The 18,267-nt window shown below is 39.4% G+C and overlaps 1 protein-coding gene across 1 annotated transcript in view; it reads right to left on the bottom strand.

Moving 5' to 3' along the window:
* The window catches only part of HSBP1 (heat shock factor binding protein 1), a 23,480-nt gene extending 7,293 nt beyond the window's left edge, over window positions 1–16,187 (bottom strand). Inside the window, exon 1 of the mRNA XM_009277334.1 lies at window positions 16,167–16,187. Coding sequence (XP_009275609.1) covers window positions 16,167–16,187 — 21 coding nt within the window. The remainder of the gene's footprint in view (window positions 1–16,166) is intronic.
* Between the last annotated feature and the right edge of the window lie 2,080 nt (window positions 16,188–18,267).

Here is an 18,267-nt window from a genome sequence, read left to right as displayed (position 1 = left end):
GCCAGGCGCCAGGCTGCTCCGCGGCGGGGCGGCCCCCCGCAGGCAGCGGGATACGGAAAGTGAGGAGCTTGTGGGGCTCCCCGGTACATGCAACTCAGCGTGAGCTCTTGGGGCTCCCCGGTACATGCTAACTCAGCGTAGGAGGTGAAGCCTCGTATAAACTGAGCGCTGGCACAGCTGCGTGGAAGGCAGGGCATTAAAACATCTTTTTTTTCCCCAGAGCATTAAGCTTACACGTAATCTTACACTTAGAATAAAAGCTTTCCTCCCAGTGAGATTTAATACTTTTGCTTATGCTCTTAAAAAATAACTGCAAGTTGGCGAGATTACAGATGTGTTTTTCTAGACTGAGAAACGGTGCTGTCTGAAGAGGCCGTCTGCCTTTTTATCAATTAATTTAAAAGCGAATGAGCAGTTAAGCCCGGCCAGCAAATACGTGCAGGTAGTCTGGCTTCAGAAAGGGGCTCGCTGTAGGAAGGGCGGCATTACGGATTAGCGCTGGAAGTCGGGAATGTTACGCAAATGGATTGATGATTAAAGGGAATATATTATTGTGGCATATTGTCTTCATGAAAGAAAGTACAAATAACAAAGTTGCATGCATTAGATTAAATTCACGTCTGCCACAGATTAGTGACATGGTCTTTAAGATACTGTAAAGCTTTGTAGACTGGCTTTTTGCGGTGGGGATGGACGCAGGGTAAGCATTTCCTAAGTGTAAGTTTATAGGCTTTTTAGACCAAAACTACTCATTTGTAGTTTCCATTTGTGAAGTGAGTCAGTGTTTACACGGCTGGGTTATTGTGTCCTGAGATAAGATCTAAACTGAAGTTAACAAAAACATTGAATATAAATTTGTAAATGAATAACGTTTCCCATTAGCAGCAGATGATTTTCAAATGTCTCATCTCACCTGAAAGCCAATACAATGCACTGACACACTCTGCTTTATATCATAACTAGTAACAGATGTGAGATGCAGGGTGTTTGCATTATTTATGTGCCTTTTGGAGCACTGCAGTAGTAATAAAAAAACTACTTAATGCTAGTTTGGGGAAATTTTGTTGTCTGTTTAAAAGTAAATACGGCTTCTGGTTCTGAAAAATGCTAAGAAATTAACTCCCGTTTATTTGTTTGATGTGTTTACGAAAGGTGGTTGTTTTTATAACTGCTATTTTGAATCACATGAACTATTGTTTTGAAAAGGTCGTCATACCTGGTCTCTTGGTGCACGTCAAAGCATAGATCTCTCAGCTCCCCCGAATGCTGGTGTGAGTCGCATGGCAGGTAGTGGTGCTTACAGGGTCGGGCTGTGGCTGCTGCCCGCCCGCTCCAGACCCCAAAGGATGTGGCATAGCAGTGTCTGTCCAGGGACCGTGTCTTCCCCAGCACGCGTTTGAACATGTAACTACAGGGAGACCACACGGTGCTCACTGACATGGACTCTCTCCCGTGTGCACCGTGTGTTGCTCAGTCAGGCAATTGTGGCTTTCTGCAATGAGTCCAGCAGATGCAGACACAGTGGGGAGAGACACGCGCAGAGCAGGAGAGGTCTGGTGTGTGTGCTTGTGTCATCTTGCTCCCAGCTGAGGGTGATCTTTATTCTATTACGTGTTCTTCTGGTAAAACTAAATTGCTGTGTCCCGTTATCTTCTTAGTATTTGCTGTTCTTAGGTAGTGCAGAAAAGGGGGGAGCTCTCAGGAAGCTGCTTGACATATCAAGATATTGGAGGCCATTTCTGATTCTCTAGCCTCCTGACCGGGGTGCAAGGCTACAGCGTGTAGCTAGATGCCTCCCACAGAAGACATACAGCCCAAGGCCCACTCTATGCAGCAGTCCTCCAGGAGTTTCAGCAAGTGACAATGCACGTGCCTTTATTGGTTCTCCATCATTTAACAAGAAAAAATATGGATTGGCCTGATTCTCCAGCTTTTTTCTTGTAGATGGTTCTGTTGCAGCTTGACCTTGAGAGTGAGACGTTAGTGATTTGACTTCAGCACTTTGGAACTATCACCATACCGTTACCAATTGTGGCAAGTTTAGATGGGGCACTTTATAGATTCAGCTGGTGCATTTTCTAGCTCAAACAGCCCAATACCATGTTCCATTTTAGGGTATGGGCAAGCCCTAGATGGTTTTGACATATCATTTAAAATGTGTGTCCACTAAACTGGTATAACGGCCCTTGTTATGCAGGGAGTCAGATCTGACTAACAAAATGATTCCTCAGGCCATTAAGGTTTTTAATAAGTGTCAAATGGCTGCACACTTGTTCTCATAACTTTAGGAATTTTTTTTCATGGTGGGATAAAACATTTTCATTATTCATTTGCTTCCTAGCACGGCATAGTTAAACAATGACTGACTTAAAATTTGCAGGGTTTTGTCTCCTTTTTGAGACTGGACTGAAGGAAAATGCTATGCAAGGAGGACTGGTAGGATTAATGATCCTTTCACAGTAATGTTCAGAGATTACTAAAATGAATGGAGCTGTAGAAGGCTGAATTCTCTTGCTAGCTTTTTACTGACAGTCTTAATTTAAAGTATACAGAGAAGGAGGACCTTAAAAATTTACAAAGAGCCTGTTGTTTTCTTTAAAATCAAGGGAAATTTACAAAGATTAATTTAAAAACTGTTTTTGAAACTCCTTTAAAATGTGGGGATATGTAATTCCAAAGTAGAATGGTTGGACCTCATATAGCAGTAAGTCATGGTCAGGCTTTGTACAAAAGCAGGCACATTTTCAGTTTTCCACAGAACTGAAAATGAACTTTGCCTTTGTGGAAACATGATAGACGTTTCAGGTATTGGCGTCTTTAGGTCTGATTCAGGTCCTGTTTCCTTTGGTGACGCAGGACTAGGGCTCAACATAATTCTCATCAAGTAACCACTTGAAAAAAAGGCTGTTAATTTAACAGCTTATTTTTTGTGCCAGTTAATGCCAAAATCACCTTAAGTGGTTAATGCTGCAGAATTAATTGTGTATTTGTTGTTAGGCATCCTTTCCAGTAATCATAACACAGGGATTGGGAGGCATCTAATGAAATACAAGTTTAAAAAGGCAGAATAAAATTTCCCAAAGGCAATTTTTGCAAAGACAGATGTTTTTGCAAAAGACCCTGTTCTTGCTAAAAGCACTGTTGTGGATTCTGTAATGACTTCAAAGAGTTGTGGTCTTATATTTACGTCTTTTAAATAGCAGCTCTTCCAGAGGACCATGTTCCTGGTAGAATTCTGGTGCATTAGCTCAGTGGTAACAATTTAGAAAAGATTATATTGTTATGTCTGTGTATTCTATGAGGCAACAAATAGCAACTATACTTTAATTGCTTTGACCATCAGATCTTATTTGGGCTCCCTGATGACTTTCAGATAATTGTGGTGGTTCTGAGTATTATTCATACAATGATTGTGCACTGAAACTGTTGCAACTGTTCTTGCCTGCTCCCTCGTTTGAGTGTGCTGAGTTCATGGATCTTAAGATACTCAGCACGTAAAATCACAGATATATATTGTTTTTATTCAAGCCAAAGACTTACAATGAAATCTTGAGAATGAAATTTTAATATCTCAATTGCAACCTGAGTTGCTCATGGCAGAAATTCTTGAGAAAATATAAAAATGTAACAAATAGAACTCATTTATTACTTCCAGAGGAATAACGCTCCTTAGAGGCTGTCAAATATACATGAGGTCAGGACATATTAAACAAAGAACTGTGCTCAGAAAACAACTGTCAAGGGAAAAGTAAATGTTCAATATCATGACTCGTGAATATTTAACTGGATAAACCACAAATTATGGAAACAGCAAAACCAGGTCTAGAATAAATGTGAAAGTGATTTGTATTAAACCAGAAACAATTCTCTGTGCTGTTTTCAGATTATTCTTCAGCAACTAAAACAAATAGCTTTTGTATGAGTAGTTCTCACATGAAGTTAACTCCTGTTACAAAAGGAAATTATTTTTGCGGTAGTTATTCCCCTCTGGTAATTTATCCTGTGTTTTGCATTTTCAGTCGTTGATTAGCTTGCTGTTACCTGCCATCAGAACTGATAAAGGAGTAGTTCCCTGGGCACTTCAGATCTTTTGGGCCACGTGAGGGAAGAGAAAGACAAGCAGGGATTCATTAAGAGTAGACAGATTTCATTTTAGGAGGTCGGACCAGAGGAAGGTGAGCAAGGTAAGAGATGGAGGTATGAGGGATATTACCATATTTCGTACATTACCCTTTCACTGTCTCTTTCCTCCTCACTCTCCCACTTCATTCTTGTACACAGACACTTCAGAATGTTACTTCCTTAGCATTGCTACTAAACCCTTTGTGACGGAGAGAAGAAAAGCTTTTGTAATCTATATTTTAGAAGGGAAAGGCTTGCTGATGGTCAATGACCACAAAGACAAAAGCCCTTTCCAAAACTGCTGAGGTGCTGGAAGGAGAAGGATGTTACACTGTTCTTCCTTTAGATTTGCTAAGCTTTCAGCAGCAGAAAGCAGTCAGAAACAATGCCAAAGTGTGACAATGCATGGCAGTATCAGCGGCCTAATAACAACTGCTTTGTAATTCATGGTAATGTATCGTATTGCTTACTGGCATCTCTAGGGCCAGGGCAAGAGGAACTGTGCTCAAGGAACAACCTGTAAGAGGACAGTGAAGAGATTATAAGATTATACTTTGTTATCTTTAGTGGAACCAATAGTTCTGTAAGGAAAAGGACAAGTCGTACAAAATCAGACATCTTACTAGTAGAAAAGTCAACTAATTATAGACACTCTCATTGTTGACAGGTGAGCCTTAAAAGAAACTACTAAGATATGTTTTGCTTCACACGGCCATCTGTCCTCTGGTAGATTCAGTCTTTGGAGATGTTGGTCAAAGAATCCATGACCAGCACATGCCTAAAAATATGTACGTGATCCACATGACCAGCATGTGTACAATTCATTTGGTAGCAGTCCATTAAATGCAATAATTAAATTCACCAAGAGAAATGCGTGATTGTACAAGAGCAAAAAAGTGCAGTAACTTTATAAAGCTATTTGAATTTTGGTATTTTATATATGGGGACATTTTAAATTGAGTGTGGGAAAAGACTACAAGATAGGAGAGGTAAGGAAGGGTGGAGCTCAAAAAGAGACTTGACTTTAAAACTGCAGCTTCCAGTTCTAACTCTGCCTTGATAAAATTTTCATGAGGACCACTGAATCCTGAATCCCGTTATTTCTGATGGGCGTCTGCACAGGACAGAAAAATCGGGCTGTGGAATTGTTTCAATTGAGTGCCAAAGGACCAGGAGGAATTCCTACTGAAAAGAGAAAGTCTTTATTAGTGTGAGGTTGTCTGAGCTGCTCCTTGCCTCAATGCTACTGCAGCTAAGGCAGTATGAGGAGAAAAGAAAGGGCCATACTCTGCTAACACGAAGTATTGCTGTCTTGGTCTCCTTTGGGCAGTTCTGGAGATGACAGTCTCACTGATACCCGCCTCTTTCACTGCCAATTTCAGGTCCATCCCTGACTTGTTGCCCCTTAGCACCAAATACCAGCTGATTCTTCTGTGAAGAATCACAGAGTCCAACTTCAGTGGAAGGGAATGAGCTCTCTGGCTGTCCAGTACCTTACAGGTAAAATGTTAATGTAGGGATATGAATCTTTCATCATAGCTATGTGCAGTGTGGACCATGCACCAAAATGAAATATTTTCTTCTCACATACATTGACATTTATGACCTATAGTGCCTGAAGACCTTCATTTTTAGAAACCTGATGTCCATTTTCTCCTTCAATTATAAGCATTCCAGAGGGCGTCTCATTAAGGTTCCTGAAAAGAGCAAGCATGCCACAGATAGGAGTAATTTTGTTGTGCTAATTAAATGTAAGTGATCAGATTTTTCAATCAAGTAATTACTGGGAACATTGGCTGAAATTTTCTGTGGCAAAAGGAGATTTGCAGTGCAGAAAGAGAGTAGTTCTTAATGGAGATTCAGTTTCTTCTCCAGACAGTGATGCCAGTGAAATGTTTTGTATCTTGCTGGGTCTGGCTGTGGTGTAGGTTCATGATGCTTTTTAGTACAGATCACTACCTCTGTAACAGTCACTGATGTGCTGCTTTCAGAGGTGCTTGAGTGGCTGTTGTCGCCCTATCCTAGGAGTTGCAAGGCTCCAGTAAGATACAAAACTTGTGTCCAGGATCACTGGAAGTGATCTTCCTTTGTCTTGAATTCTGGCATTTCCTGGTGATGCATCTTCAGAGCAGAGACAGATCAAGCTGTTTTGTAGATTGTACTGCAGGGAGAAGAATTGGCTTTTAACCGCAGAGAGATACACTTATGCATCAAGAGACACTGCAGTGCTTTATCTGCAAACATTGGGTTGATATTATAGTGTTGCTGCTGAGCACTTAAGGGTGGGGGTCAAACTAACATCTGACCCACTTCAATGAAAATTTGTTGGTTTTGAAGATGTAGCCAAACCATTTTGAACTTGACTTTGAGCATGCAGTCTTACTGTTCATGTTCCTAAATTAAGGAAAGGATAGTCAGTAAGTGCTAAATAATGTATTTAGTTTTGCAGTAGTTTTTCTGAGCTTAAAGGAACTGGAATTGCACTTGGGCAGCAGGCTAGTTTACTTGCAGCTTTCAGTTGAAATTATAACAAATAGAACAACTGGATGCTGGTTTTGCAGTCTTTGCATTTCAAGTCTAATCAATCAAGCCAGGGAATTACTTGAAGGTTCACAAAGCTATAGTACAATGCAGTTATTTTATGGTTTAACTCAGAGGCAGATAAGCCTGTGTCTTTACAGTTTTATCCTGTTAATTAGCCCTGTCTACTTCTTTGCCAAAAAAAGAACGGGTACTAAGAGTCTGATCCTGCACATTACTGATTTTCCACAGCTGTCACATGGAATTGCAGGTGCTGAGCACCTCAGGACATTTCAGGATTGAACCATGTTTCTTCTACAGAGCTAGGTCAGTGTCACACAGAAGGTGGAAAAACACAGCCTGCAAAACTAGTCATTTCCTTAAGGAAGACACTGCAGGTTATAGAGTGTGCCAGACACTAATTAAATGTTGGCCAGTTTCTGGTTTCAATACTAAAAGTGCTCAGAGATGTTTGGGCTACAGATGAGGTGATAATATTTAATCTCAGCTGGGAAAGTTTGAAGAGCAAAAAATAAATTTAATACAAGGTTATAATAGCAACCTCTGTAAAGGACACAAATTACATTGGTTTACTCTTGTGTAAAAATCCCATGTTGGGTATGGGAAGAGAAGTGCTTTGGAGGTTACAGACTCCAGTGGGGTGAGGGCGGAATTTCCATCCAATGATTGTTGAGGCTTGAGTGCTGTAAACTGTATGCGAACAATGACTGTAACTACATGGTAAGATTGTTTCACCTTTGTTTTTCTGAAAATTTGTTATCATTGTTAGTTGTTAGAGTTTTCTGAGAGACATCAGTACTGTTATTCTCGTGTCTTCTAACTCCATTCATTATATTTGTCATTCTATTAAAAGAGCTGCTCTGCTCTAACAATTACACATTTTTGTTTGAATTACAGCTGTTGTCTCTGTTTAATATATCTCCATGTACAACTTGTTTGCTGAAGTCCTCATTTCTTTCCACAAAGATAATACAACGATTTATTTCCCCAGTTAAAGTTTTTTATGCACAATAATGAAATGTTCCCTTAATTTATTTCTTGCCTTCTTCTGGATGAGCAGTTACGTTTAGGTATGTCTTACCTTTTGAATGTTAACAATCTACCCAGAATTAGCTGAAAATTTAAAGGATGACATTTACTTGAATATTTCTTAAAGAATTCATTGGCATTTCTGCTGCTTCAAATAGACAAAGCTGGATGTATTTAATTATAAATACTTCATGTGTGGAGGAGAATAGGTAATTATTCTTAGTGTCTGCTCCACTAAGATGTTTTTTCCCTCTGTTATTGAGTTAAAAGAAGTTTGGCAAATCAATCACAAATTTACAACTACATATCCTAGACTAAAATTAAGGACAGTCGAAATTTTTCCTTATTGAAATTTGAAATGTTTCCTTCCAATTCCAACTCTATAAAGCCAGGAGAAAGGCGTCATTTGTAAATGGACAGAGGTGCCACCTGGAAAACAAATGGACAACCGTGGAAGCCAGCAGGGAAGTCAGACCAGAAAAGGGGGCAATTACACGGTTGTGCAGCCACTCTGAATAACGGGGTAATTATAACGGCAGAATGTGTAAATCTATAACACTGGACATCTTGGGGCAGTGAGAGTCAATTCCTACTGTGGCTAAATCTGATGTTAAATTGCTGTTGATTCTGGTGCGATCGCAATTAGGTCAATGCTGAGCTCTTTTTCAAAATCCACCCACCAAGGAATGAATAAAACCAGCATTTGTATGTTCAGTACCGTGATAGGAAAGGAAAGGTTTTCTAACTGCAACATCCAGGCAAATATGGGTCTACATTTAGCTCCCCAAATTACTCATTAGAATGACTTCTTCATTTCCTGCCCAAACTGTGCACCAGTGCTCTCATCACATAAAAATCTGCAGTTGTCTCATCTGTTGTAGGTAGACTGTGATATATTCATGTTGCAAACAGTGGATTATCTGCTTTAGTATACACTTCTTTAAATGTTAGCAACCTTAAAAGTAATGCCTGTAGTACCCTGTAGTTGTCCATGTGCTAAAAGAGTTTTTGACAATGGACAACAAAAAAGAATTCCTCCATGTTCATCATCCTTTTCCCAATTTTGGGCCATGTTGTTAGCAATTCAGCATGATGCATAAGCAATAAATACTATTCTGTGCCTCAGATCTAGACAGCTGGTTCCCAGATTTTATGCAGAACTGTTTTACAACCTGTTTGCTTGGCATACAGCAGTTCCCTGCTGAATTACTCACTTTATTCTGTGGCCAACAGACTGGATGCTTGTGACATGTCAAGTGAAATTCAATCACTACATTTGATGTAAACAAACTCTCAAGACTTGTCTCTTTGAGGAATAGAGCTTTTGATAATGTGATCATCTTCTCCCAGTCTGTCCTTAGCACTCCCAAGGGAGGCATTAATAAAGTGAAGGCAAGATCCTCATCATTTAATGGTAGTGCACTCCCTGCCCTTAGTCCAGTTTAGATCTGGTTGGGGTGAGAATGAGTACGAATCAGAAAAGGAAAAGGTAGTTTGCTCACAAGAATCCACACTCGAAACCACTGAAGTATAGAATCATAGAATCATTAAGGTTGGAAAAGACCTCTAAGATCATTGAGTCCAACCGTCGACCCAACACCACCATGCCCACTAAACCATGTCCCTAAGCGCCTCATCTACACGTCTTTTAAATGCCTCCAGGGATGGGGACTCAACCACTTCCCTGGGCAGCCTGTGCCAATGTTTAACCACTCTTTCAGCAAAGAAATTTTTCCTCATGTTCAAGTAAAACGGGTCTTTCCAGTAACCCTGGTGGGATTTGGGGCTTACATGGATCCTTTTCAACAGATAGTGGGGCAGAAGGACAGAATACATTTGTGCACATAAGCATACTTTTTTTTAGTAAAACATATCTTGTTTGGGGGCAATCGCGTAGGTTCTGGAGTCTGACTTTGGATTTTTGAGTCTTCAAGCTGCTGGTGCTGGACGCTATCCATATCAGTTGCCTCAGTGTGGGACACTGATTGATTTTTTCATCCCTAGAGTCAGGGGGTAAGGAATGGGGTGGAGAGTGTACTCCTGTTGCCCCTGCTGCAGGAAGGGAAGATCATGTGTTTAAAAAATGGCAAAATGGTACTGTAAAATTCAAGCCTTAGATTTAGATTTCCTCAAGTTCTAGATGTGGCGTGGAAGCCACATATGTATCATTTGTTCTACCACACAGCAAAAACTGATAGCACAAAGGAGATGGTTGGATTTTTTTTTCTTCCAATACTGGGGAAAAAAATATCATTTGTTTTACTCCCTTCTCCTTCTCAAGAAAAGCTTGAACTGTCCTCAGTAGAAAAAATACAGAAAATTGTTATCACAGACAAACTAGAAATACCACTAGTGAAAAATAGGTGCTTCTTCAGGCACATTGTAACTGGCAATATGAGGTGCTTCAAAGTAAAAAAAATCTGCTTTAATTACAGGTGACACCTCATATTGGCATAACATTCCTAGATTGCCTCTTTTTTGGGGCCCTTCCCCTTATCTCTGAGAAGAACTTTTCACCATTTTCCTGAGCTTGACTGTGACAATCCATGTACTAGGTCAGATGATGGAGGAGGATCGTAGGAAAGATTGCAGCTGGCAGATCTGTTCCCTTTAAAGGCACTCCTTTGAGAACAAGAGCTGGGCTGAAAGCATGCACCTCTTATTGCCACGCAACAGTCAGACAGAACCCCGGGTACCAGACACAGCTCATCCATAATTTCATGGTTTTTCAATATCCTTTTCAAATGTGGCTTCCAGATCTGCACACAGTCTTCCAGCCTCTGCCTCAGCTGTGCTGTAAAATAACTTTCTTACTCCTACTTATTAGTCCCACACACATACATTTAAAGATCCTGTTAGTCTTTTGTGCTGCCACACCTCATCAATTTGTCTCTTAGTTTCACATTATGTCAGTGCTGTTCTGTCTCCATTCATCATAATGCAACAAGGTCTCCTCGTGAATTTAACAGCAGATCAGTCCTAACATTGGACTTAGGTCTCTGCTAAGATAAATAAGACTCTCAGTGCAGGGAAAGCAGTTAACGCATGGCTGTGGAAAAAATGTCCACTGATCCACATTTCTTCTGTTTCTAAGTAAGCATTTCCTATGGGAAGCTGTGTTCTTCACGCTGGATTCAGTGTGTTGGTATAGCTGTGACACAGTGCTAAGAATATGTTATAAGGCTATTTCCTTGCCAGATTCGATGAAGACCAGGTTTTAACATCTTGCTCTCTTTTCCCCTTATATCAGTAATATGAGTTCTTACTAGTTCTTTCTTTATGTTGTTATAAACTATATAAAGATGCTCAGAGCATGTGATAAATGAGGTTACACTTGTCTGCGTGTGAGAGAACATATCTGTTCTTGGGTCTCAAAACACTGCCTGTTTTTAGACTGCATTGATAGTACATGATTATTTTCAGTTCTCGGATGCAATACGTTTCCATACATTTCCTTTGATATTCAATAGTGAACGCTTATGTATGCAGTAAAATGCATAACAAGGTACAGTATCAAGCTATAAAAGTGTATGCAGGACTACTGCTATAATCTCCTGTTGCATGAATATAGTTTTGACTAGCTCCGTGCAAAAATGTGAAGGCTATGCCAAGCAGAAGGTTATTGAAAAGATCATAGAGTCATAACCCATTTGGAAGAAACAACCAGCAAGTTTAAGAAGAAATGAAATTAAACTTTAACAGCACCCTAATTGCATGGCAGTAAAATTCAACTGTTATAATTCTGGTTACATTATCTTAGAAACGCTTTTACTGTATCTTAAGCTGTAGAAGAAATCCATTAGAAGCATAACCTGAAAGGAACATGAAGAGGTCATCTTTCATTTTCCTGCTGTAAGGCTGAAAAACTTCAAGCGATGTATTGTTTCAAAAATGGTGTGTGCATGCATGACTGCCAGGGGAAGAGTTAAGGTTATATACTATAAGTTTCCTACTTTCAGATGTCAAAATACATAACTTGAGCAGGGTCAGTAACGCATAGTCATGTAACTAAGAGGAAGATGGAAACTGAGAGGAGTCACATTTTGAAAATAAATTGGAACTGGAAAACAATCCTAGAAACAGTGTGATAAATACTTGCAAATCAATACTTGTCAACATGTTATTTGTGCACATTGTGGTTTCATTATTCAGCCAGCCATGAATAGAACTCCATCTAAAGCTAGTGGTTATTTTCCTGCATTTTCCATAGTCAAAGACCATTGAAATTAAACTAGTGCAGAGTTAATAATGTATGCTGACTGTTTTAGTTACCACTTCTGTTCAGATCTGCACTGGTAGTGTCTGGGGAACACAAACAGTAGTAGTCTCAGAGCACCTGTAATTATTTCTGCAAATTACTAAATTGACCTTGTCAGAAAAAATGGAGCAAAAGTTCTCTTGTTAATTAATTTTCTCAAATGCTTTTGTAACTTGTTTGTATAGTATGGAGATAGGCCAGATAAAGAAAAGGCAGGCACCGGAGAGATGCACTTAGGGTGGTAAATGATGGATGAAGTACTGTTAGCAATTTGGGCATTGCATTTTTACATGTACTAATCTGAGGAATACCACAATTATTAGGTACTGATGCCTTGAGAAAATTGGTTAAAATGTTCTAAAAATGTTAAAAAATGAAGGCAATTAAAAAGGACATTTCTTTATTACAGTCTGCAAGTGAGGGTTCTGCTCTGGTGGCAAGGAACTTGCGGAATATTCTTGTTTGAGTTGGTTGATCTTGGAATAGAGCCGTTTCCCTTACTTGCCACTGGCTTGCAGATTACAACACAGGTTTGAAAGCAGCATCTGCAGGTAATACCTGTCCTTCTGTGGGAAGCAAACTTCCACTGCTTTGGGCCTTAGCCAGCACAGCTAAATGTAAAAGGACAAAGCTTCACAAAGCAAGAGAAGGGTCACCAGATTTTGCTTCTGACCTCCTGTTCTGCTTGCAGAGTTGCATATCTATGGACTGCTGTTATGCAGGACAGTTTGCAAGATACTCTGTTGATAAACTATGAAATCAAGTTACTGATAACATCCTGGGTATGTTTGGAAATGCCAAATGTTCAAAGGATCTTCAGGTATCAGAAAAGATGGACTGATGAGGGTTTTTTTTTTTAATTGGCATTTCTTATAATCCCAATGTCCACTGTGTTCAGTAGTTTAACTTCTGGGGCGATAGGACAATGGGACCCTTTGGCTGGGCTATGGACGAGGCAAGTGCTGGTGGTTTGGCAGGATCTGGAAAGGAGAAGGAAGAGGAAGGGGAAAAGCACTTCTTTCGCCCTTTAAATCAAAGCCAATGGCAACCATTGGTTTAATCAGAAAATTACTGCTACCGTCAGGAGGAACTCTAGGGACATTCCTTCCCAAAAGCTCCTTTGCTCTAGAAGGATGAAGGAGTTGCTTCATTTCACAAGGTTTCTTGCGTTTAATTTTCTGCTCTGCCTTCCTTTATTCAAAGTGGAGAATACTGAATGACTATCCCTGCTTTTCCATACTGCAGCCATGCTGCCTCCTTTGCTTGACTAGGAAAGGGTAAGATCACCTGAGCCCTGCCTGTTACTGTCTGGTGCAGAACTGAGGTAAGGAGCTGCCCAGGTGGATGTTGAAGCTGGTTTATGCTTGCCGCAGAGTCCTCTTGGCAGAGATTTCTAGTGCTTTATCAAAGTGTCTGGCTGCATCAGTTAATTGCTTGTTACAAAGTCATATCAAAGTGCTTAAAGATTGCAATGCACTTGTTAATTTGATTCTTTGAATAGTTTAGGAGAGCTCAGTTGTGCTGGGGTAACACAAAAGCAATCTTACAATGTACCTGCAGCATGCATGCCTGCCAAAGGCAAGGGTAATCAGTCAGTGTGTTGCCACTACTATTGATGTAGTCTGAGATGGAGTTTGACTTGAAAGATGAAGAGGAAATTAAGCATAACAGAGTGATAATAGAATGATCAATGCTGCTTGCTGCAGACTTTGCATGTGCATTGAAAAGGAAGAAATTTTGTCAATGCTAGCCACAGATGTGTAAATGAGGTGATAAGTCTTATCTTAAATACAAAGCTAAATAGAAGTGACTAGTATGGTAGAGTTAACATTGGTGCTTTACTAACAAAGCAAGAAAACCAAGAAGGATGAAATAATGTTCCAAACTTCCTCTTTCAAGAAAGCATAGATAGTTCTGGTTGTTGTCATGAAATTCCTTTTTCTCAGTATTTGAATCATGGCTCTGTTTTCTCTCATAAACATTGAGTGGAGAAGTCATTTTCCTCTAGCACTTGAGTAGCCTGGGTTGTGAACTAGAAACCTGTTGTCGTAAAAACTCTTTCTTGTTATTAAAAGACTGCTTTCAATGGTAATAAAGTCATCAGTTTGCGACAAAATTTTTCTCTTCAATGGGATATTCTGTAAAAGGAGCCTTCATTCAATAGCAAAATTTGTGCTGAGTATCATGGGCCTCAGATTCAGCTAGTATAAAGCCTTTTGTTACCAGAGTGTTCCTGAATACTAACATGGGGAGGAATACATTTGTAAGTGTCTCATCTTGGGAATCCTCTGCAGTCAATAGGATTGGTCTCTGTAGCAGGCATGTTTGCCAAATTCTGCTTGTGTAATGTGATTATTTTATTATGTTAATAGTTTCCATAAGGGAAAACGAGACTTCTGAATGTCTGTTTGCTTATAGGATCTAGCATTTATTATTTATTCTACATGCTTTTATTGATGGTTGTTGCTAAAGAGGTATCCTCATCCTTGTGGGTTTTCTAGTGCTTTTACAGAATGTCAAGTTCTCTGCCAAATTCTGCTTGTGTAATGTGATTATTTTATTATGTTAATAGTTTCCATAAGGGAAAACGAGACTTCTGAATGTCTGTTTGCTTATAGGATCTAGCATTTATTATTTATTCTACATGCTTTTATTGATGGTTGTTGCTAAAGAGGTATCCTCATCCTTGTGGGTTTTCTAGTGCTTTTACAGAATGTCAAGTCCTCAGGAAATCATTAAGGAAATCATTAGGGATCTTCATCTATTTCGCATCCTTCCGTGCATGTAAGAGTTTCAGTGTCACCCCAACTATGTTATTTTCAGCATTCTGACTTGCTGCAAAGACTAAGGGATGCATTTCCACACCCTGGCCTTTTTTTGAAAGCCCTCAAGGTTTCACAGCATCTAACCCACTCTCTGAAATGTTCTTAGCTACTTTCCCCAATAATATCAGATGATGAACCAGATAATTGGATTGCTATATCCCAATCATATGCTTTAAAAGATCTTGCGGCGTCACAATTTCATTATTTTAATGTTCCATTGACCATTATATGAACTCCTTCAATTCACTGTGGCTTTTCTACAAAATTGCATTACCCAGCAGTGGCTTGTATGAAATCTTTTTTTAATATCCTTGAATAGTCAATAGCTTTTTAATAGAAGATTTTGTTCTAAAATTCCTTTTCTGTGTAGTAAACTTTTATTTCTTGGCGTTACTGTCCATTCAAATGCCGTGTCGTTTACCTTTGGTTTTCATTTAATGTTAACCTCAGGTTAAACCCATTCACACGTCAGTCGCTAATTAGCTTTAAATCCGTGTAGATACATTCTATAGAACTTTTAATTAGTTGAACAGATATCCATAGTGAATCATAGCAGTCTTCTAATCCAGAATGACTGTAGCAGTCTGACCACCACCTGAGCAATTCTATTTATAGTTTAGATGATGACAATCGCTACATCATTGTTGGTGCTCTGAAATTGGCAGTCTTTGTCAAAACAGGAAGTTTTGAAGCAAACAGGAGAGAATTGGATTGATATTTGGGTAATCATTTGAATATGGAGGCCAATCACCAGTTTCAGAGATCATTTGAGTTTTAAAAGCCTTGGGTGAGTAGGAATTTTTCAGAGTACACTACAGTGGATTAGGCATTCAGAGAGAAACTCAGCTGTGAGCAAGAGCTTGTCATGAAGCCTCTGCTCCATCAGTGTGCTTCTTAGGTTCCGTTTTCAACCCACTGTCAGTCAATTTCAATCTCTCAGTACACGACTGTGTAGTTCTTTGAAATTCATTGCATTCAAAATCAGTATTGTTGGGGATTTTCTTCTTTTTCCTTTACTTTTGCGAAAGGTTATTTTTAAGTATATGCATTTTCAAATTGGATGCAACCTAAGCCAAAACTCTGGAGTGTTTTCACCATATATCTGGATTTGGCCAAACATTTTATATCTGAATTTAGATATTCGTATAACAGATATTAGACTCGACCTTTAGAGCTTTGAATGCATGTGGATCCTATTTTTTTTGAGAGATCATGCTTTTCCTAAACTTTTGTCTTCCTTCCGGGACTTTTCAGTCGAGCCAATGCCAGTGCAGAGCAAGATCTGTTGTTATGATCAGCATGATCTTCTTGATCTTGCCCACACCAGGTAATGTCTTCTGATAAGTGCAGCTAGAAATGAGACTCCCTGCAGCACAGAGGCAAGAGTTCACCTTCTCTCCCACAACAGTCATGCCGGCGTGCCCCTGCCTTGCATCAACTGAGATATTCAATCTCTTGTGTTTGTGAAGGATGTGGGCTCCACACCCCTAATCTTTAGCATACCTTCCCCTCCTGAAGCATCGATGGTAGGTAATAAAAATCTCTCAGAGCTGCTCTAACAATCCCATATCTTTGAAATGAGCAAGAAATAAAGTACTGCAGGAATCACACTAGGTAGATGACATGCTTTAACTGAGCTGAGTCCTTGAAGAATTAGTCTGGTGATTATGGGAAGACTACAGCTGAGTGTCTTTTTAAATCAGGTAATTTGAAATTAAGTCTCTTTTCCTTATCTAGTTAGTACAGTCCATTGTTCTGATGGTTGTTATCTGATGTTTAAAACATAGCATTTCCCAGAGTGTCTCCTGATGAGTTTAATGTAATTTGAGACTCTCTCATTCTTGAATGCTACAATTGCAATGAGATTAGGAAGCAGAGTGGTTAAAATGAGTTTCCATTGCTAAAAAAGATATTGGTAGATAATTCAGAACTTTTCAAAAGTAATCCATATTGAGAGACTGCCTGCTGTCCAGAGCAAGCATGGACTCCAGCTTCTTCAAGCTGCAGTTCCCTTTGCTTTCTGATAATATGCGAGATGTAACATGAATGTCTCCCAGATCAAGTGTTGCTTGATTAAAATGGGTTAGAGAAAAGAAATGCAGTGAGAGCTTGCCACTTTCTACTCTATGCGACTCAACGCTGCCTGCCAGGCAAACAGGCAGCAGAGCTATTATCATTCAAATAGCAATAAGATGTGTGATTTAGGTTTTTCAGGTCTCTGCCTTTTATACTCTCATAATAGAAATCATTAGGGATCCACTGAAATACTCCATTTATCACAGTAGATTTAGATGACTGGAGACATTAAGTGCTGTTATGGGTCTGGGTCATGATTACTGCCAAGCAGAGTCCTGTTCTGGCTGAGTGAGTATGCATTAATTCAAATAACTAGATTATTATCCATCATGGCTGTTGAATAAGGCCCAGTTTTTCTAGCAACAGGGTGGGTAGGAAAATGTCCAAGAGAAGTGTCTGCCTCTTGCACCTGAGGATGAATTCAGGATCAATTCTTCATGCTTTTACTTGGGTAAATCAAAAGTGTTTGAGCTAATTCAGCCTTTCCAAATTGCACTTTTCTGCTTCTGCATGCTGACTGAGGCCAACTCCTATTTATGCACTGGAGGAGAGTTATTACCTATGTGCCTAAGAAAAGGAAAGGAAGAGGCAGGCATCTCTGGAGCTAGACAGTGATGAGTTGCAAGGAAATTACACTCCCAACTACAAACATACAGAATTATCACATACGATTAAGTGTTTTTCTCTTCTGTCACACAGTTTATGTCCAATCTGTCATGGCAATCTAGCTCTGGAATTTGAGTGAATCTCAGCCTTTGACTTCCATCCTCTCTAGACAGGTTTTTACCTTTACAACCAAAAATCAGGTAGCTTACAACATAAATTCACTATCTCGAGTTCCAAACACTGGCTTTACAAATTGCACTTTCATTATGTAAAATAAAGCAATTTATATCCATTGACAGTAGATACAATGCTTCAGTGCACACTGTTTGGCTTGATGTATTTGGTAGCTTGAAACTAGCTGCCTTCCAAACGTATGAGGGCTTGTCCTGCTGCATGATCCTTGTGTCTATAAGCACTAGCCTGCTCATCTTCCAGAATGAAGTAGGTCGGTTTTAAATTCTGAGTTTAGCCATTTAAATCTGGAATGAAATGCACGAATAAAATAAGTTAATTTGTTTGTCTTGCTGGTAAACCTCAGGCTTCTGCTATTATAAGACTGCATATCAGAAATAATAAATTCATGCACTTTTTTCCTCTGAAACACTGGCAAGGTATAATTATATTATGATTTATTTTACAACTTGAAGACCAGAACCTGAAATATTTACTCAGGCAAAATTAGAAATCAAGGAGAGTAATCAATCATTCACAACTAGGGAACGGTAATTCTTTCTAAGTCCATTTAGTAGACTGAGTACAGAATAACCCTCTTGTTTGGACCTCTGACAAATGCAAAGAATAAAAATCAGG

The sequence above is a fragment of the Aptenodytes forsteri genome, unplaced genomic scaffold (genome assembly GCF_000699145.1).
Source record: "Aptenodytes forsteri isolate BGI_AS27 unplaced genomic scaffold, ASM69914v1 Scaffold50, whole genome shotgun sequence".
NCBI classification, from domain to species: Eukaryota; Metazoa; Chordata; class Aves; order Sphenisciformes; family Spheniscidae; genus Aptenodytes; species Aptenodytes forsteri.
Note: the sequence above shows the minus strand (reverse complement) of the source record. Positions and strands in the feature narration are given on the sequence as shown.